Raw genomic sequence first — 22382 nt, 5'->3', positions numbered from 1 at the left:
GGAAGGAACAAGGGTTTTTGCTAGTTGAGATAAGGATAGTTATACAGGGAGTTGACTCACATTAATTTCCTGTGCATGTGTGTTACCTTATAGGTTAATTCTTTTTGATCTAACCTTTTCTCTAGTTCCTGGTCCCCTTTTCCTATTGGCCTCAGTTGCTTTTAAGGTATCTGTTAAGCTAGCTTTTAATCGAGTAAATATATACAAAAAATTAAAATTCAATTTTTTTCAAAAAGAAAAGACAGTATGATAACATATACTCCAAGGATTGTTAATTTAACACACGTTAAAGGCCTGCTTGTAGAGCACTGAGGAGAATGAAGTAGGAGGACAGTAAGGTCGAAGTCAATTCAGCACAAATTTCATGAAACCCCATCTCAACCAATAAGCTGGCTGTGGTGGTACACACCTACCAACCAGCTATGTGGGAAGCATAACTAGAAGGATTGTGATCCCAACTGGCCTGAGCATAAACACGAGACCTGATTTGAAAAATAACAAAAGCAAAAGGGGATAAGAACATGGCTCAAGTAGTAGACTGCAAGCACAAGGCCCTGAGTTCAAATCCTAGCATCGCAAAACCAAACCGAACAAACCAAAAAACAAACAAAAAACCAGCAGTTGCCAAAACTAGGAATAAGAATAATCACACTATTATTCAAATAACTAATATTAAAAAGCCAAAACTGTGGTGCTTGAGGTAACAAGGAAAACAAAACAAAAACCAAAATTGAAAGACAAAACAAACAAAAAACCAGAGTGAAGATTTTTTCCCCCTAAGCAGAAATTGAAATTATATTCTGTGCTACATCAGAATACATGCTTAAGTTAACAAAGAATATATTTAATTAGATGTGTATCTGCCTTGGGCCTCATAAAAAGAATGTCCCTGAGTTAAACTACTATATTACATTTCTGAGCCAAAATGAACATTATTTTATAAAAAAAAAATTTTAGGTCAGCAATAAAAGGCATGTGGTGATACAAGAAATTTTATAAAATACCAAATCCAAGAAATTCTTTTGCCATAAGTAAATAAAGCATGAAACCATAGAAAGTCAGCAAAAATCAATATAGAGTAAGTATACAGATACAACAGTTACGCATTTAAGTTAAAAAAAAAAAAAGAGCTTTATAATTGACAGCTCACTTTTATAAAACTGATTTTCAAGTGACATGCATGGACAAAAAGAAAAGCTATAGTCCAAGCCTTTCCTGGAAATGCAAAGCTCATTACTATTTGATATTAAACAAAAGAAAACACTTTTATATCTTTTAACATATATATCATTAAAATTCCCCAGGGAGAAAAATATATTATAACCTCTCTTATATACCCCAAATTCTATGGTAATTAATTCTTCTCTTGGTGATTTTTCACGTTGGGTCTAGCCTAACTTAATTCAATTGTTCCTTAAGCAACTCACATTTAAAATACACTAGAATGGTGTGAAAGGAAATTACATCTACATCTGCTAAATGAAAATCTCTCATAAGATTTACCTGGCAAATGAATCTCCTTTTAAGAAAATAAACCACTTCATGTGTTATATTTTAAATCTAAATTTCATATATTGTTTGTTTATAGTAAAGTAACCTACTAGTCATCAATTACTATAAAATGTCACCTACATAAAAACAAATGTGAACAAAATTCATATACTGTTGAGAAAGTACAATTCTAAAAATTCTTATTCCTGGAAATATTTAATGAAATTATTCTTGTGAGATGGAGATTTTAAATGATTAAGCAGTTTACCACATACCTTGGACTTGAGGGAACCTCCCTAATTTTCATCCACAGACTTCAAGAATAGCTCCTGCATACAGCTACAAAAGAAAAATAAGAATTTAAACTGGTATAAAACTATGTGGGCTGAGAGTATAGCTCAGTGGTAGAGAATGCTTGCCTCACATTTGTGAGGCTCTGGGTTTTATCTCCAGAAGCACCCCAAAAAATAATGACAGAAAAAAAGCAGTGTAAACTTATATTTAAGCAGATAAATAGGTCCCCTATTCTGCCCCCCACAAAAGTCAGAGCACAATAAACCATATAGCTCCAGTCCAAACAAAGAGGAAATGGAGGCCCAGCTACAATAGAAATACCCTCTTATTTGTGGTTTCAGTGATTTCAGTTACCCACAGCCAACTGTGGACTGAGAATATTAAATGTAAAATTCCAGAAATAAGCAATTAATGAGTTTTAAATTAAGCACTATTCTGAGTAATGTGATAAGATTATACTCCATCCTGCCCAGGCCATGAAATCATCCCTTTTCTCCAGTGTATCCATGCTCTGTATGCTACCTGCCCATTACTCACTTTACTGTGATATCACAAGGCTTGTATTCAAGTAACTCATTTTATTTAAAAATGGTCCCAAAGTATTACTACCAATTCATAAATGCCAGCACACTGCTACAACTGTTCTACTGGGAGTCTTGGAATATGGATAAGGAGAAGTGTCCCTACCATTTATTACATGGCAGAGGAACCTAAACCCTACTTGGGAACAGTCTTAGCTAAAAAGACTGAAGGACATAAGAGGACTTGACAATGAACATTAATAGGCAAGATGTCCTAGGAAAGTCTACAAAATGTTAAAGGTTTTCTAAAGTTTCTTTAGTAAAAAATTGAAAACAGGTATATATTTATCTACCCAAGATAAATACTGAGAATTCTTTCAGGTTGTTTTTAATATTATGTGATCCATGATTTAAAATTAAACAAAAGTCCCACAGCTTTTAAAAGTAATTACTGTAGAAAGTACTACGTAAAGATATTATAGGAAAACCATTATAAAGGACTCAAATGCAAATATTTTTCTTTAATGAAATTCAGCTGAAATAGATTTAGTGGTAAACACTGCTTTTCTAGCTATAGAACTGGTACCTTGTCTTTATAGTAAAAGCTTATTATAAAAAACTCAAATGCAAATATTTTATTGTAATAAATTCAGCTGAAATAAATCCAATGGTTAAACATCATTTGTGTGTATGTGTGAATTGTAGCAGTCACAGTCTGCCTATTCTTTCTATAGGCAGAAACATGCTTGGGAATGCTAAGACTTGAAGAGAAGGCCAGACTTTTAACAACATAACCATTTCATTTCTTCTTAGTTTTAATTTGCTTTTTATGGAGGTCCAATCACTAAACATGGATTTTGCTTTTAAAGTTCTAAAAGAGCAATTTACTTGATTGAAAAAGAAAAAGAAGAAACCACACAGACTATGAATGTTAATTTAAACTACTTTGAAAATACAGAAACACCTAACAAAAGATAATGACTTAACATTTTGATGATTCTGGGCTAGATGAAGAGTTCTTCAGTAGCTGGTTGCTGGTGGTTCACGCCTGCAATCCTAGCTACCTGGGAAGCTGAGATCAGGAGGACTGTGGTTAGAGGTCAGCTCAGGCAAAGTGACATGCTCATCTCCAAAACAACCAGAGCAAAATGGACTGGAGGTGTGGCTCAAGCAGTAGAACATCTGCTTTGCAAGCACAAATCCCTAATTCAAATCCCAGTCTCATCTGACAGACTTTTGCTTTAATGTAGGCTATTCATGGACTCTGAAACCACCGATAAGACTTCATAGTAAGAATTTCTGATGATCTTTAAGGTAAAGAACAGCAAGAAGTTTAAGCAAAAGTTGAAGATTAAGTCAGTCTAGGTCTATAAGAAGATTTGCTTTTGAACAAGATTTCCCTTAATCTTGGTTAGACAACTCCAGAAAAAAAAATCTTAAAAAATACTGGCCATATATATATTATCAATAAGTTAATGAAGAAATGGTCAGTATCGCTAGCCATTAGGTAAATGTAAATCAAGATGATAATGAGAAACCACTTGACACGTATTAGAATGGCTATTATCAAAAGGCAGAAAACAATACTGGTGAGGATATGGAGCAATTGGAATCCTTGTGCACTGCTATTAGGAATGTGACTAGAATTACCATATGACTTGAGACTTTACTTCTGTGTAGGTATATCTATACACACATTAGAATATTATTCACCTTTAAAAAGAAATTCTAACACATATTACAACACAGATGAACCTTAAAGACATTTTGCTATGGATAAATTTTGAAGACAATTTAATAAGGCAATCACAAAAGGTCAAATGCTGTATGATTCCACTTAAATGAATTTACTAGAGTAGTCAAATTCAGATACAGAAAGAATAGTGGCTATCAGGCTGGGAGAAGGAGGCATGGGAAATTATTAATGGGTATGGAGTTTGGGAGAAAGATGGTGAAAAAAGGTGGGTGGGGGAGAAGGAGGTTAAAGGAGTCTAATAGAGGGGGTAAACTTGTTCAAAGTACACGGTACCAGCCATCTCAACCGAAAAAAAGCTGGCTGTGGTGGTGCACGCTTGTCATCCCAGCACAGCAGGAAACTTAAAATAGGATGGCAGTACAGGCTGGACTCAGCAAAAAATGAGACTCCCATCTCCAAAATAACCAGAGCAAAAAGGGCAGGAGGCATGGCTCAAGTGGTAGATCACTTGCCTAGCAAGCATGAAGCTCTGAGTTCAAACCCCAGTACCTCTTTCCTTCCTTCAAATAGAAAAACATATCCTAGAACCAGCTGGGTTTATGTTGAAGCAGATACGCCTTCCTTAATAAATCATAAATGAATACACACATAATAGTAAATAAATAAAACAAACAGGACTGAAAAAATAGCTAAAATGATGACATTTATGTATTTATAACTTACAATTTTTAAAAAATTAAGAGCATATTAAGATTTGGCTATTAGATTTATCTCTTTGTTCTGATCCTTTCGGAACTCTTGATGGAGATTCCATTACTTTATGTTATGGCATTTGTCTTCACCATTACTTCTCAATAATCTTCATATCATGACACATGTGGAAAACGGAAATAAATGTATGAGGCCTGGGGCAAAAGGAAGAGGCTGCTTATATCCAGGCATAACAAGACTGGGAGGCCTGCTTGTTCCAGGCACCACTTGATTATCTCAAGGGCTGAAGCACAGCAGTAACCCATCCATAGAAAGCATCTTCTGTACCAAAAAATACCAACTGATTAATTAAAAATATTACAGACATATCCCTCAGTAAACAGACAGTGCTCATACGACCTTCTATAGGAAGACTTGTTGGTTTCCTAGTCTTGATTAGAGACTTCACAGTCAACTTCCACTGAACTCTGCTTTTAAAGTGTATCATATCTCTATTAGCCTGACTATGGGGAGATAATGTCTTAGGTTAATTTCCTCTAGAACCACATACAACCCTGCTCAATATATGCTCAATGACTGCAGAGATCATTCACTTAACAGAATTAAATGACCATTTCATGGCGTAACTTTAAAACATTTCAAGGTAAAAGAAAATTTAACACAAAGTTGTATAACATTATTAAAGTCAAATTCTAAAAGCATTAATTTGTGATGCTAAATGGCATTTTACTTATGAATTTACAGTTTTCATAGGAAAATGTTTCATGGCAAATAAATAATTAACTACAGATTAAGGTAAACTTTAAATGCCTTATAAAGTAATCGTGAGCATCTTTGGCATCATACCCACAAATTTATACACATGAAATATATGCCACTTATAATTAATAGGAATTTTTTAAAGCATTTTTACTTTTTAAAGTGACTGGTACACAAAAATGTTAACCTTCACACATTTAGGGTAAAATATTAATGTAAGTAAAAATAAGACCAGTGGACTAGCTCAAATGGTAGAGTGCTTGCCTACTAAGTGTGAGGCCCTGAATTCAAGCCCTAGTGTCACAAAAACAAAAAAACACGTTCTAAAGGAAAAATAAGTATAGCAAGTTGGTAGGTCTCTTTTATACGCATTAAGTAAGCCTTATTTGTGCCATGCAGGGTGGCATGCACCTGTATCCCGGCGCTCAGAAACCTGAGGCAGGAGAATCAGGAGGTCCAGGATGGCATCAGCTACAGAGCAAGACCCTATCACAGACAAAGAGAACCAAAATGAAGCTTTGCCTATATAGACAATCTAATCTGCAGGTAGTAGTGGTCATTATTTCATTAGGATTATATTAAACTAGCCCAAATAACTTAAAAGGAAGTAAGTGGAAATTTTTAACTTCAAATACTGCTAAGACTATTATTTGCATGTATCTCAATTTAGATTCTATATATCTTACATATTTTGCTAAGATTTTGGGACAACATACTCCTTTTTATATAGAAATACATTTCTTTTCTTCTTTTTTTTTGATACTGGGGTTTGAACTCTGGGCCTCATGCTTGCTAGGCAGGCACTCTTATCACCTGAGTTATTGCATCATCCCTTTTTGTGTTGGGTATTTTTGAGACAGGGTCTCAAGAACTCTTTGCCAGGGGTTGGCTTTGAACCACAATCCTCCTGATCTCTGCTTCCCAAGTAGCCAGGATTACAGGTGTGAGCCACCAGCACCTGGTTAGGAATACACTTCTTTCATGCTGTCATCAGATTATTGTAACCATAGCAAATCTATAAATCTGGTCTCTAAATCACAAATATTCTGCTACTTTCCATCCCTAAGAACTTAATATATATTTGCTAGTGACAATAACTGTGGCTCTAAAGAAAGACAATGACAAAACCTTGAAAATAGTATTTAAGCTGAGTCAAACTGAATATTAAATTTTCATACAGCATGGTATAGCAAAAAGAGCTCAAGTTATAAAATCAAGTATGTATGTGGTCCAATTTGGCTTTGCCATTTACAAGCCTTGGGTAAGTCATTCTCTGAGTGCCCATTTACTAGATGAACAAAAGTGGTATTACCTACCTTTCAGAGTTGCTTAAGGATTTAAAAAACAAAACAAAACAGGGGTCGGGGGGCAAAAAGCCTGGATTCTTGAGATACTCAATAAATAACAGCTACTTTTATGGCACTTTCTTTCATACCATAGATTAAGTAGAAATTGTGTATGTGGAACTTATCTTTATGCAGTTAATAAAGTTTTCTAAGAAGGGACTATTCAGGGGTATCATTCATTATTCTCCTGTAATTGGAATAACCACTCCAAAACTTCCCAAGCTTTTAAATTACCTTAGAACAGTGTTCTCAGCATTGATAGTCACCTAGAATTATCTGAGAAGGTTTTGAGAATTATTGGATCCTGGAACACACCCAAGATTAATTAGGGTATTTGAGGATGAGATCCAGGCACTGGTATTTTAACTACTACTACTACTACTACTACTACTTTTTAAGGTTCCCAGCTGATTTTAATGTGCAGCCAGGGATGAGAACATAGCCTTGTATTATACTCTACTAGAAGAACAAAAGATGCAAAATGATTAAACATCAGGGTAATGAACTGATTCTAAAAGGCAAACTAAGTAAGCACCCTAAAGCAAAGCAAATACGTTCTCCTTTCTTTATGAAGTATAGTTTAGAGCTATACAGTCTTATTTTGAAAACTACTTTTTAACCCCCCACAAATTTATTTATGTGCTTCTTCATACATTTACTATTTCTTTGTGGTGAAAATGAACCATCTTTTATTCAAAGCCAAAACTTTAAAGATCAACAATACCATTGGAAAAAACTGAAAAAAAAAAACAAAAACTCAAAAATATCTGTAATTAAAATTCATTTTATTTTCCTAAAGTGCTGGTTTTATCCATGTCAAAATAACTTAAAAAAAACTAATTTAACATAACTATTAACATAATTATGCATATATTAAGTAATATGAATAATGTCCTTAGATGAACAAAAAGCAAAATGCTGGGAGAATTCAGATGTGAGGAGAAAAAATATATATATACATATACATACATAACATATATAATAGGTCTACTGAGGATTTCCCTTTTTGCCTTTCAATAAAATGATGGAATTTAAAAATAAGTTAAGGATGGGCCTGGGGTGGTAGAATGGCTCAAGTGATGTGCACTACACATCTCTAGCCCAGCACTCAGTGTAACTATTTCTTAAGATCAACTTTATTTCCTTCATGCAGCAAAAAAAAATATGCAGAAAGTATTTCTAGCAAAATTTGGCCAATTAATAACTCAGGAAAAATGTTTTCCCTAAACCATGTTGCTGATCTGCTATTTTAAACTTTAAAGGGCAGAGGATGTAGCTCAGTGTTAAGAATGCTTGCCTAGCCAGCATGCACAGGTGCTGGGTTCAATCCCCAGCACCAACACCAAAAACCAAAACTAAGAAACACCCCCCCACCCCCAAAAACAAAAAACCCCCATCAAAACAACAAAAATCCCAAAACTCTATTTTCTTCGAGATAAATATATATATAAATGAAAAAAAAATTTTTTTTTTGGTGGTATTGGAGTTTGAATTCAGGGGCTGGGAGTATAGCTCAGTGGGATAGTACACATCCAGAACACTCAAGGCATATGAGTTCAATTCTCAGACCCAAGAAAAGAAAAACAGACCAAACCATTCTAACTTTAACAAAATTTGTGTGTAAATCTACGTTGTAGTAAGACTTAATGATGAGACTTTCACTTAGAAACCACTGACATACCCCACAGGACATCCTACTTCCTTTTCCTCCAACCCATACAAACTTCAGCTATAAGTATGAATGGTCTAGGGTCATCACTTGGAACAATGCTGTTAATTCTACCTATACTTAGGAAACATCACACAATAAAGGAAATAACTTGGGAAAATGAGAAAAAGACCACTACATTTCCTGAGGTTTAAGTCTCCAAAGAATTGGTAAAAATAACTCTACACTCAAGTATGTTACAAAGTAGTTTTTCAATGAAACCAACTAACCTCTTGGCTAAAAAGTAGATATATTTTAGAAAATAGCAAACTATTTTCCATATAGTGTGCAGTAAGGAAAAAAAGTCTTCTTGGCTCCCAAATGTCTGAAAAATAAAATCTACATTCCTCTTAATTTGAAAATTGAGATTTATTCCAACATGGATCAACCACTGATTGCCACAAAAGGGGCAAATATGATCATCTTTAAGAAATGCTACAAGTCGGTTGCCAGTGGCTCATGCCTGTAATCCTAGGTACTCTTTAAATATTTTTCTGAATCTCAAACATAACTCATGCCCGTGAGCACCAGTGGCTCACATCTATAATCCTAGCTATTCAGGAGGCAGACATTAGGAGGATCTCAGATGGAGGCCAGCCCATGGCAAAGAGTTTATGAGACCCTGTATCAAAAATATCCAACACAAAAAAGGGCTGGCAGAGTGGTTCAATGATAGAGAGCGTGCCTAGCAAGAGTGAGGCCCTGAGATCAAAAAAATGTAAAGTTACAAATATTTGAAGATAATATAATAGCAGGCACATGAGTATATTTTCTTTATAGTACACATCACATTGATGTTTTAAAAGAAATCAGTGCATCCGAAATTGTAATCGAAAAGAAACAGTCCAGAGGGAATAAGGGAAAGCCTTCCTCTGTCGCTCATTCTCCACAAAGTAACTTTTAAATTGATTTTAATTCTTCCATTGGTTATTTCCATAATAATTAATATGGCTGTTCTGGTGTCTAAGATATATCAATTTTATAAAAACTTGAAGAACTTTTGATTCTCTCCTTCTAACATTGTTTTAAACTTTAAATTCTTTAAGTGGTTACATTCCTAACATAAGATATTATGTTTTAGCCTAGTAAGCATGTAATATCCAGCCAAGTGTATTTTGGCAGGTTCAAATCTCTAAAGAGAGATTTAAAAAAACACATTTCTTACATGTGTATTACTGATACTCCTAAAAGATAGTGATTTTAGCTTCTTTTGGCATTCTTAGAGACCATCCTGAAGAAAAATAATTTAGCATGTAAGTGAAAGGTTTATTTTGATGTTGAGGTAAGACATGTCTAGGAAATGTAGTTATAAGGGTTTATTTCCTTTTTAAATATAATCTACAAATGGGACTGAATGTCTTAACACGCTTATATACAAGCTAATCTTAATTTGTAAGACTACATTTATTATTCATATTAAAGGCAGATGTAAAAATAAACTTAGGTATTTTCAGTTTAAATAAATAACTCTACAAAATTAACATTAAAATTTATTAGTGTATGATCTCAGGTAGGATCTGTTGGCCTCAGCTCAACCATGAAATGGGAGTTCAGTATACTGATACCTACTATGAGCATTATATTATATAAATCAATCACTTAAACAGCTTGCAACAGTGCCTTCACATAGTAACAACTTAATGAATGATTTGTGTCATTATTTAGTATTGTTACTACTCAATTGTCTTAGTGATGTTTACACAGAATCTCAACTGTTGGCAAACATTCATATCCCAAAAAAGTCCCCTTTGTAAAGAATGTTTTTATACTATAATTAAAGTATCTGTTAAAGATATTTATATTTTTTTCTTTGAAGAAATCAGTTCTTTATGAAGTCACACAACTATAAGCAACTTATCTTTGACAAAGGAGCTAAAAATATACAATGGAGAAATAGCAGCCTCTTCAACAAAAACTGCTGGGAAAACTGGTTAGCAGTCTGCAAAAAACTGAAACTAGATCCATGTATATCACCCTATACCAAGATTAACTCAAAATGGATCAAGGATCTTAATATCAGACCCCAAACTCTTAAGTTGATACAAGAAAGAGTAGGAAATACTCTGGAGTTAGTAGGTATAGGTAAGAACTTTCTCAATGAAACCCCAGCAGCACAGCCACTAAGAGATAGCATAGATAAATGGGACCTCATAAAACTAAAAAGCTTCTGTTCATCAAAAGAAATGGCCTCTAAACTGAAGAGAACACCCACAGAGTTAGAGAAAATATATGCCAACTATACATCAGACAAAGGACTGATAACCAGAATATACAGGGAACTTAAAAAACTAAATTCCCTCAAAACTAATGAACCAATAAAGAAATGGGCACGTGAACTAAACAGAACTTTCTCAAAAGAAGAAATTCAAATGGCCAGAAAACACATGAAAAAATGCTCACCATCTCTAGCAATAAAGGAAATGCAAATTAAAACCACGCTAAGATTCCACCTCACCCCTGTTAGAATAGCCATCATCAGCAACACCACCAACAACAGGTGTTGGCGAGGATGCGGGGAAAAAGGAACCCTCTTACACTGTTGGTGGGAATGTAGACTAGTACAACCACTCTGGAAAAAAATTTGGAGGCTACTTAAAAAGCTGGACATCGATCTACCATTTGATCCAGCAATACCACTCTTGGGGATATACCCAAAAGACTGTTACTCCAGAGGCACCTGCACATACATGTTTATTGCGGCACTATTCACAATAGCCAAGTTATGGAAACAGCCAAGATGCCCCAGCACTGACGAATGGATTAAGAAAATGTGGTATCTATACACAATGGAATTTTATGCAGGCATGAAGAAGAACGAAATGTTATCATTCGCTGGTAAATGGATGGAATTGGAGAACATCATTCTGAGTGAGGTTAGCCTGGCTCAAAAAACCAAAAATCGTATGTTCTCCCTCATATGTGAACTTTAGATCAAGGGCAAACACAACAAGGGGATTGGACTATGAACACATGATAAAAGCGAGAGCATACAAGGGAGGGGTGAGGATAGGTAAGACACCTAAAAAACTAGCTAGCATTTGTTGCCCTTAACGCAGAGAAACTAAAGCAGATACCTTAAAGCAACTGAGGCCAATAGGAAAAGGGGAACAGGAACTAGAGAAAAGGTTAGATCAAAAAGAATTAACCTAGAAGGTAACACCCACACACAGGAAATCAATGTGAGTCAATGCCCTGTATAGCTATCCTTATCTCAACCAGCAAAAACCCTTGTTCCTTCCTATTATTGCTTATACTCTCTCTACAACAAAATTAGAAATAAGGGCAAAATAGTTTCTGCTGGGTATTGAGTGGGGGGAGAGGGAGGAGGCGGAGTGGGTGGTAAGGGAGGGGGTGGGGGCAGGGGGGAGAAATGACCCAAGCCTTGTATGCACATATGAATAATAAAAGATGAAAAAAAAAAAAAAAAAAGAAATCAGTTCTTATATTGATGCTACAGACACTAGAAAAGCAAAGCTATTTTAAGCAACTGTGAAATTCTTTAGTGACTACAATTTCATGCAGTTAGCTTAACTTCCATTTCACTCTTTTGTGTTTTACACAGCAGTAGCAGTCTGTCTCTGACAGGTTAAAGGTTAAAATTTGTCACTGTCTTGAATAATTCTGTTTAATATGACTTCACTACTGTGAAATTGGCTACAGAACTGCCATGTAAATTAAAAACAACTAGATATTTTGATGCCCCTATATCAAAATTAAGAAAAGTTATGTCACTTGTATGTTAGGGCCTTAAATAAAGCCAAAACAGGTAACATATTCCTTAAAAATATCAGATAATGGCAGTTATAGTCTGTGATAAACTGAGACAGAGATTTGATAATTTTAAATGAAAACTAATAATGGAATCCTGATTAATCATGTCAATTATATACATGTAAAAGAGACCTCTAGGTCAGTCTGGTGTTTTATATTTACCTAATTCACCTTCCTACTGAAATTCTATGAAGCAGGTATTACTATCAACATTTTCAAGGTAATAGGAAAAAACAGTGTAGAAGTTTAAAAACTTGAGGCTCTTGAGTCAAACAAACTAACATGAAACCAGGTTCTGGCACGTAAATGTAAGAGAACTGTGGGCAGATTAGGCCCTAATTTCTTTTTCTGTTAAATAGGGATGAATGTATTTACATTATAGGTTTCTTATAAGGACTAAAAAATATAGGCAAAATACTTAGCATATAACTAGTGTAAAACACTTAAAAGGTGACTCAAAACAATTGAGGATTCCAGAGTAATTTGCTAGTTTACAAAGTCAGTAAGCAATGAAGCTGAGTTGAAAATTCAATTCTCTCAAAACTTTTTTTTTTTTTGTGGTGCTGGGGATTGAATCAAGGTCCTTACACATGCTAGGCAAATGTTCTACAATTGAGCTACATGTCTGGCCTCTCAGAAACTTTTATAGAAGAGAGAAGGGGATAGACTTCAAATATATTATGTATGTATTAATATTACCTCTGTACTGTCTTTGGTCTGCTTGAAGTGCATTTAAGTCTCAAGGCAGAGTATAATATACATTGGAAATGATACTACTATTATACAAAGATGGTGAATTAAATCAGTCCAATTACTACTCTAAGCTCCCTTTTGGTTCAATCAAGTCAGAACGAATAGCAAATTAACTTGAAATAATTTATTGGTTTATACAGGTGAGTAATTTAGCTAAGCATATTCTTATCTCTAGAAGGTACTGTGATTTGGTAATAAACTTGACCTGTAGAATGATAGTTTAGAGCCAGGTACCGGTAGCTCATGCCTGTTATCCTAGCTACTCAGGAGGGAGAGATCAGGAGGATCAAGGTTCAAAAACAGCCTGGGAGAATAGTTCATGAGACCCTATCTCCAAAATATCCAAGACAAAACAGGGCTGGTGGGCTGGTAGAACACCTGTCTAGCAAGCATGAGGCTCAACCCCCACGCTTCAAACCCCAGTACTATCAAAAAAAAAAAAAAAAAAAAAAGTTCAGAAATAAGGTAAGGTATGAATACAAAAGAATGAAAGTACTAAGGCCAATTAAATGAAGTATTTTGAAGGAAAAAGAAAAAAGAAACTAGTGTTACTACAAGGATCCTAGTGAAATAAGTTAAAAAAAAAACAAAAAAAAAACCAAGATTAGGTACAAGCTAAAGAAGCAGAGGTACACAGTCAAGGAGAAATATGAAAGTTCTACAACAACAATGACTGAAATAAGCTGAAATCATTAGTTAGGTATGAAAACCTTAAATGAATGAAAAGATGGAAAAAAGCACCAAGAGGTCATAGCAAGTTCACAGAATGAGAAAGATTGTAAAAAGACAAGAAAAAAAACCAATCTATTCATGCTTAATCTTATAATTCATGCTTAATACTATGCTTAATCTTATAAATCTTAGAAAACAGGAGTTCAAAAGTTTTTAACAGAGAAAAAAATAAACTTGATTTATGCTTATCTTCAGGAAAACCCTAGGAAACTATTTTAGTCTGATGGCATGCACACTTTGATAAAAACATTAGCTGATGCCAGTGCCTCACACCTGCCATCTTAGCTACTTTGGAGGCTGAGTTTGGGAGGATTCAGGTTTGAGGCCAGCTTGGGCAAACAGTTTGAGAGACTCCATCTCCAAAGTTACCAGAGCAAAGTGGACTGGAGATGTGGCTCAAGTGGTAGAGCAATTGTTTTGCAAGCATGAAACCCTAAATTCAAACCCCACTTCTACCAAAACAAAAGACTACATATATGTATATTTAAAAAGGTTGGTGGTCAGATTATAATATCACTAAAAAGATATGGGGTGCTTATGATATTCTTACAAGTAAAATGTAGAAATGAGAGATCTATTGTGTTAGATAATTATAACCAAAGAATTTTCCTCAGTTTATAACTGCTAACATGGGAGACAGCTCCCTTATTCTTTCAAGTTCTTAAATATCTTTTGTAAGTGTAATATATGAAAAAAGATATTTATCAGGCAAGAATAAAGTTCTAGAGTATTCTCAACTTTTTGTTATGAGATAGGGTCTCACTATGTAGCTCAAGACAGCCTTGAACTCTTGATCCTCTGGCTCAGCTTCCAGAGTGTTCCAAGTATTGTGAATACGGGCCTGTGTCACACCTGGCTCTTAACTTTCAAAAAAAAACTGCAGGGTTAGGTGGCACATGCCTATAATGCCAGCTACTAGGGAGGTGAGGGGGTGGGGGTCAGAGGTTTGTGAATTCACAGCCAGCCTGGGCAAAAAGGTAGACAGACACTGTCTCAAAAACCCCAGTACCCTCAAGTCTACCAACCAATCAGTCAAAATGGCTGGAGGTGTAGTTCTAGTGGCAGAGTGCCTGCTTAACGTGCATGAGGCTGTGGGTTTAAGCCCCAGTAACTGGGGGTGGGGGTGGGGGTGGGGGTGGGGGCGGGGAATCACCTTTTCCAACTTGTTTTTAGTAAAAATGGCCTCATTCAAGAACAAAAAATTGTGAAATACTGTGTGCTAAAGATTAGGGATTTAGACACACACTGTAAAACAGTCTTAGACTTCAAAAAGCATAATTCATTGGAAGAGAAAGAAAAGAGGAACCATATATGTACCACAGTGAAAATTCAAGTATGCCTAAGTGCTTTAGGAATCTGGAAGTATAGTGGGAGTTTCGTGGTGGTGGCTAATATGGAAGAAACCAGGAGGGTTTCTCAGAAAAGAAAGCAAAATCTACAAAAACAGCAAATAAAGTGGTTTACTCTAGTAATTGGGGAATGAAAAATATAACTTGTATGGAATTGCTTACCTAAAGAATCTACCCCTGCTCTTTTGTTGAAATCTGCCTCATTTGTTGCTTCCCAGCACACTACTCTACAAAGCTACCATGAGAGCAAACAGCTTAACCCTACCTAATCATCTGAGTTAATAACAGTCCTTGCCCAAAATATTTAAAAAATGTAAACACAGATGAATTAGTCCTTTTTTTGGTGGAAGAAGCTGTAGAATACAAAACTCAGGAACGGGCAGTTGCTATGTTATCTTACCTCAAGGAAAAAGCCAGTCAGTGGGGGAAAAAAAAAAAAAAAAAGAACAGAACTAAATGCAAAAGTATTGACAAATGAGAGAGATTCTAAGATTCTAAGATCTAGTCAGTCTCTGATTTCTAGCTGTCTGGTCTTCCCACGGTGGTGGCTCATATTTGTGGAACTCATGAGTCAAAAGATTCAGTACTTTCTCTAAACTAGGCAGCAAAAACTGATTGCTGGTCAGGGAAGTTCAAATAGAAGATCAATGGGAAAAGCTCTACTCAAGAGGACTCGGTGTATTTTCAATGTTTTCCCTTCCATCCTAAGATTCTCTCTATAAAGCTGAAGTTGATTATGCTAACCACTAGCCATACAAAAACAGCACTAAAATGTTCTTTGATCAGCATACATTTTTCACTTAGTATATTTTTCATACTTAATATCCTTACTAATGTTTGCAAATCATACATAGTTATAAGCAAAACTAGTTAAAACAGTAGTAAAATAACTTAACAAAAAAACCTATTCTAAAAACAAAGTAAGAACTTAATGTAGGCTGGGGATATAGCTCGGTGGTTTAGTGTTTACCTAGTATGCAGGAGGCCCTAGGTTCAATTCCCTAGGTACACACACACCTAAATAAATAAATAAATGAAAAAAAGAAAAAAACTCATCCCACATATGCTTAGTAGGTCTTTATTCTGACTATTTTTTAAAACAAAAATTTTATGTTTCTGGCTATCAAAGGTTAACATGAGTCTGTCAAATGGTTAACCATTACTTAAAAAAAAATTGGTATAATTCTTGGATAGACTGCACCACATACAACTAAACAAGTACCAAGATGAGAGCTGGGGGTGAGACTCAAGTGAAAGAGCATCTGGCTAGCAAGTTTGAGGTCTTGAGTTCAAACTCTGGTACTGCAAAACGGAAACAAAGAAACAAACCCTTCACCAAGAACCAAAACGAATGTTCTAGTAACATTTCTTTCTTATAACATAAAAGACTAAAACATTTTTGGGGGGATGGTACTTGGGTGTGAACTCAGGGCCTCATGCTTGCTAGGCAGGCACATCATTTGAGCCACACCTCCAACCTTACGAAAACATTCTTGTATATAAACTATAGTCTCTTCTAAAGAGCTTACATTCATAATGCTTTACACATAGAATCACGTTTACGTTTTTTGGTGGTACTGAGGTTTGAACTCGGGGCCTTGTGCTTGCCAGGCAGGCACTTTACCACTTGAGTCACATCCCCAGCTCTTTCTGTTTCATCTGTGTTTCAGAGAGAGTCTCACGTTTTTACCTGCCTGTTTTTACTATGATTGTTGGTGATCCTCCTAATTATACCTCCCGAGGAGCTAGGATGACAGTTGTGCAGCATCACCTGCCCAGCTTTAGAGATGGAGTCTCACCAACTTTTTGCCTGGGCTGGCCTCGACCCGTGATCCTCCTGAGTAGCTGGGATTGCAGGCATGAGCCACCACACCAAACTATTTAAGTATTTTTAGTGTAAGATGTTATTTTTATATGATAGATTTTTACTCTTAAGGAAATAAGGACTAAATATAATAATGACTTAAAAATTAAGCCTTAGCCTGAGTTAAGTGAGATAAGAGAATATTTATTATATATACTGTTACCTATGATTATGTACCAGTAATCTAGACAGTAATACTATACAGATTAAGTCAAGTATACTTTTATCCTTGAATGTGGTTTGCATGTTAATGGGGGCTTGCCTACCAGGCTATACTTTCATATTTGCGGTAGTACTTCTGTTTCTTTCTGCTTTAGTTCCACCAGGCTTATTAAAGAAATCTATTCACTCATTTTGGGCAAAGGTGCTAGTAAATGCTTAATGAGAAATACATCTTTCTCATTTGCTCCTAGAAGCAAAGAGAAAAATCCACTGGACTTATTACAAAAAAAGGTTATTAGGATACAAACTCACTTGTACTTCGATTATATCAAACACATTAGCTTATAATTAGGTGGGCATATATTAACTGGCACACTACTTGTCTTCTGTTATTCCTGAGCTATAACTGCTGAGAGATGTCTACATATAACATATAGCTCAATTAATAATGAAAACGGAGCAGGAATATAATTAACTTTAGAAGTATATCACCCAAACTTGGTTTCACTAAAATTATACCACAAAACTGGGATATTATGAAGGAGTTCTGAAAAAAGGCAATAGGTAAAAGTAGTTCTTATATACACTTAGTTTATACTTTAAGCACATTTTATTTTCTGTCATTCAAAAGGACCTCTGAATTTATTCTTAATTACAAGGGAGAGTGTGTGGGATAAATGCCATTTATTATAAAATTCCCCATGCTATTCAATCCTTCTAAGTTCAGAATATCAGTGAAGAGGAGATTCCAAGATGGCGGCTAGAGGTAGGAAGCAGAAAGCGACCCTCCTATAGTGAAATCTTGGAGAGACGCTGGAGACACACTTTGCAGGCATAATCACCGAGAAAAGGCATAACTTTGACCACTCCACATCTCCAGCCGGCGCAGAGAATCTCCACTTCACGTTAAACGGAGAACCGAGGAGGCCCCCGGGCCGCCAGTGGCCGGCGCCCATACGGCTTGGGAAGACGTGGACCAGGTGAGCTTCGCGGTACCGCGGTTCCCCCACAGACAAGCCTGGGCCAGAGCAGCATAGCCCCCTGGACAGACTGACCTCCACCAGGGGAAAAAAAGAGAAACTGAGTACTAAGCAATAAGAACAGTTAAAACACGCTGGAAAGAGGGTGGGGCGCCCTGAGCGCTGAAGATTGGGGGAAGGGAACCCTTCCCGGGACTGTAAAGAAACCAGCCGGGCCGGCGGAGAGGCTCTGGCGGGAGCGGGGCGCGCCAGCAACCAGGAGCGGGGACGCTTGTGAGAGGAGGGAAGACCCACTTCCCACGTGAACTGTAAATAAACACGCAGGCCTGACAACGCGGGGCAGTGTCGCCTTTCCCAGTGCTTGGAAAGGGAAAAGCCTGTAGTAGAGGCCCCCCCCCCCCCCCCACAGGAGAACTCTGAGCAAACAAAGCCTGTGGGACCAGGTGAGCACTAAGCTCACCCCAGAGATCTGCATAAATAACGCCGCCAGCTACAGGCGGAGAGCAGCAGGCAGGCAAGCCACAGTTGCAGATACCACTCTCAGAACTGCCTCCAGACGCTTTTTTTTTTCTTTTTCTCCCTACCTTTGATGAGAGAACAACCGAATTACACCTGCAAGCCGAAAAACTTACTGAAACTGTATTGCATTTGAACTGGGGACACTTGGTGGGGCTTTTTTTTTTTTCTTCTGTGTGTGTGTGAGTGTAGTTTTGTTCTACTTTATGCATCCCCTTTGATGAGACAACTACAGAACAACATCTGAGGCACCAACTCCAGGACTGGAGATTGTGACGGACATCCAAATTATTAAGACTGAAATTGCATTGCATATAAACTTGGAAATTTTTTGGTTTTTTGGTTTTTTTAATTTTCTATTTTCCATTTTATTTTAATTCATTTTTATAAATAGATATTACTTTCATATACTTATTTTTTATTTTTTTTATCTTTGATTTTCAATCCTCTCTCTGTCACTCTATTGTCTGTTCAGCTTACTGTCGATTAGTACACTAACACTCCCTGTTTATACCTTTGAAACTCTCTTGTCTGATACCTTGTTCTGCTTTCTCCCTCTTGTCTGTATATTTGTTTTCCCCTTTTCTTTAACTTCTTGCTTTCCATCTCAGCTCACTCTTCCATTCTCAATATTACCATTGTTATTATTACAAGCTAGAAAATACTTAATTACACACAGTACAGGGCCAGTAACAACACCAAGGACAATGACAGGAAGACAGAAAAAACAAGGAAACCAGTTTCCCCACAGCAAAAAATTAGTACAGGAACCAGAGGGGAATGAAGAGAACAGAAACTCAGAGCCAGACTCCAACAAAATGAAGATAAACTATGCCAAAGGACCCAATGAAGCCTACAAGAATAATTTAAAAGAAGACATACTACAAGTACTCAATGAGAATTTTATAGAGATGATACTGGATAGGGTCAACCAAAATGTACAGGAGACACTCAAGAAATTCCAAGACAATAAAAATAGAGAATTTGAAAAAGCAAAAGAAGAAATAAAGGAAACCATAGAAGCACTGTATAAACACCAAAGTGAAAGAGAGAACACAATGAATAAATGGATAAATGAACTCAGGACAAAAATAGACAACAATAAAGAAGAAAGCAGCCAGGATATGGAAAACCTCAGAAAAAAGAACGAAACAGAACTGCAAAACAAAACGGAAGGCCAATCCAGCAGAATAGAACAAACAGAAGACAGAATCTCAGAACTTGAAGATGAAATGGTAATTAAAGGAAAAACTGAAGAACTACTAATTAAACAACTCAAGACCTGTGAAAAGAAAATGCAAGAACTCACCGACTCCATCAAAAGACCAAACTTGAGAATCATGGGCATCGAAGAAGGAGAAGAGGTGCAAGCGAAGGGAATGCGTAATATATTCAACAAAATAATAACGGAAAATTTCCCAAATCTAGAGAAAGATATTCCCATACAAATGCAAGAAGCCTCCAGGACACCAAACAGACCAGATCAAAATAGAACTACTCCACGACATATCATCATTAAAACAACAAGTTCAGAAACTAAGGAAAGAATATTGAAGGCTGCAAGAGAGAAAAAACAAGTAACATACAAAGGTAAACCCATCAAAATCACAGCAGACTTCTCAACAGAAACATTAAAAGCAAGAAGAGTGTGGGGTGAGATCTTCCGGGCACTGAATGAAAATAACTTCAACACCAGGATACTCTACCCAGCAAAGCTATCATTCAAAATAGATGGAGCAATAAAAGTCTTCCATTATAAGCAGAAACTAAAACAATATGTGACCACAAAGCCACCATTACAAAAGATTCTGCAAGGGATCCTGCACACAGAAAGTGACACCCAACTTAACCATGAAAAGGCAGGCAGCACCAAACCACAGGATAAGAAAAAGCAAGACAGTAGAGAGTAACATCAAGTTAGGTACACACAATCAAACCTTCAAACAACTAAGATAACTAAATGGCAGGAATCACCACATACCTATCAGTACTAACACTTAATGTTAATGGACTTAATTCACCCATCAAAAGACACCGTTTGACAAAATGGATTAAAAAAGAAGATCCAACAATTTGTTGCTTACAGGAGACTCATCTCACCGACAGAAATAAGCATATGCTTAGGATGAAAGGCTGGAAGAAGATTTACCAAGCCAATGGCCCCCGAAAACAAGCAGGAGTAGCAATACTTATCTCTGACAAAGTAGACTTCAAACCTACATTGATCAAACGAGACAAAGAAGGACATTCCATACTAATAAAAGGGGAAATAGACCAAAAGGAAATAATAATCATCAATCTGTACGCACCCAATGTCAACGCACCCAATTTCATCAAACATACCCTGAAAGACCTAAAAGCATATATAAACGCCAACACAGTGGTTGTGGGAGACTTTAACACTCCATTATCATCAATAGATAGGTCATCCAAACAAAAACTCAATAAAGAAATCCAAGATCTAAAATATGCAATAGATCAAGTGGACCTAGTAGATGTCTACAGAACATTTCATCCAACCTCTACACAATATACATTCTTCTCAGCAGCCCATGGAACCTTCTCCAAAATAGATCATATCCTAGGGCACAAAGCAAGCCTCAGCAAATATAAGAAAATAGAAATAATACCGTGCATACTATCTGACCACAATGCAGTAAAAGTAGAACTCAACAACAAAAGTAAAGACAAAAAACATGCAAACAGCTGGAAACTAAATAACTCATTACTTAATGAAGAATGGATCATCGATGCAATAAAAGAGGAAATTAAAAAGTTCCTAGAAGTCAATGAAAATGAAAACACAACCTACCAGAACCTATGGGACACAGCTAAGGCAGTCTTGAGAGGAAAGTTTATAGCCATGAGTGCATATATTAAAAAGATTGAAAGATCCCAAATCAATGACCTAATGATACATCTCAAACTCCTAGAAAAACAAGAACAAGCAAATCCCAAAACAAATAGAAGGAGAGAAATAATAAAAATAAGAGCTGAAATCAACGAAATAGAAACCAAAAAAACCATACAAAGAATTAATGAAACAAAAAGTTGGTTCTTTGAAAAAATAAACAAGATCGATAGACCCCTGGCAAACCTGACTAAAATGAGGAGAGAAAAAACCCAAATTAGTAGAATCAGGAATGCAAAAGGGGAGATAACAATAAACACCATGGAAGTCCAGGAAATCATCAGAGACTACTTTGAGAACCTATATTCAAATAAATTTGAAAATCTAAAAGAAATGGACAGATTTCTAGATATATATGATCATCCAAAACTGAACCAAGAGGAAATTAATCACCTGAATAGACCTATAACACAAAATGAAATTGAAGCAGCAATCAAGAGTCTCCCCAAAAAGAAAAGTCCAGGACCTGATGGATTCTCTGCTGAATTCTATCAGACCTTTAAAGAAGAACTGATACCAACCCTCCTTAAACTGTTCCATGAAATAGAAAGGGAAGGAAAACTGCCAAACACATTTTATGAAGCCACTATTACACTTATCCCAAAACCAGGCAAAGGCACCTCCAAAAAGGAGAACTATAGGCCAATCTCCTTAATGAACATTGATGCAAAAATCCTCAACAAAATAATGGCAAATCGAATTCAGCAACACATCAAAAAGATTATTCACCACGACCAGGTAGGCTTCATCCCAGGGATGCAGGGGTGGTTCAACATACGAAAATCAATAAACGTAATAAACCACATTAACAGAAGCAA

The 22382-nt window shown here is 36.1% G+C and overlaps 1 protein-coding gene across 1 annotated transcript in view; it reads right to left on the bottom strand.

Annotated features, from left to right (window-relative positions):
• Nucleotides 1-22382, bottom strand: part of Selenof (selenoprotein F) — a 51864-nt gene that overhangs the window by 15850 nt on the left and 13632 nt on the right. Inside the window, exon 3 of the mRNA XM_020153169.2 lies at nucleotides 1767-1830. Within this exon, the coding sequence (XP_020008758.1) occupies nucleotides 1767-1830 (64 nt within the window). The remainder of the gene's footprint in view (nucleotides 1-1766; nucleotides 1831-22382) is intronic.

Source organism: Castor canadensis, chromosome 7 (genome assembly GCF_047511655.1).
Source record: "Castor canadensis chromosome 7, mCasCan1.hap1v2, whole genome shotgun sequence".
Taxonomy (NCBI): Eukaryota; Metazoa; Chordata; class Mammalia; order Rodentia; family Castoridae; genus Castor; species Castor canadensis.
This window is presented reverse-complemented; position numbering and strand designations above follow the sequence as displayed.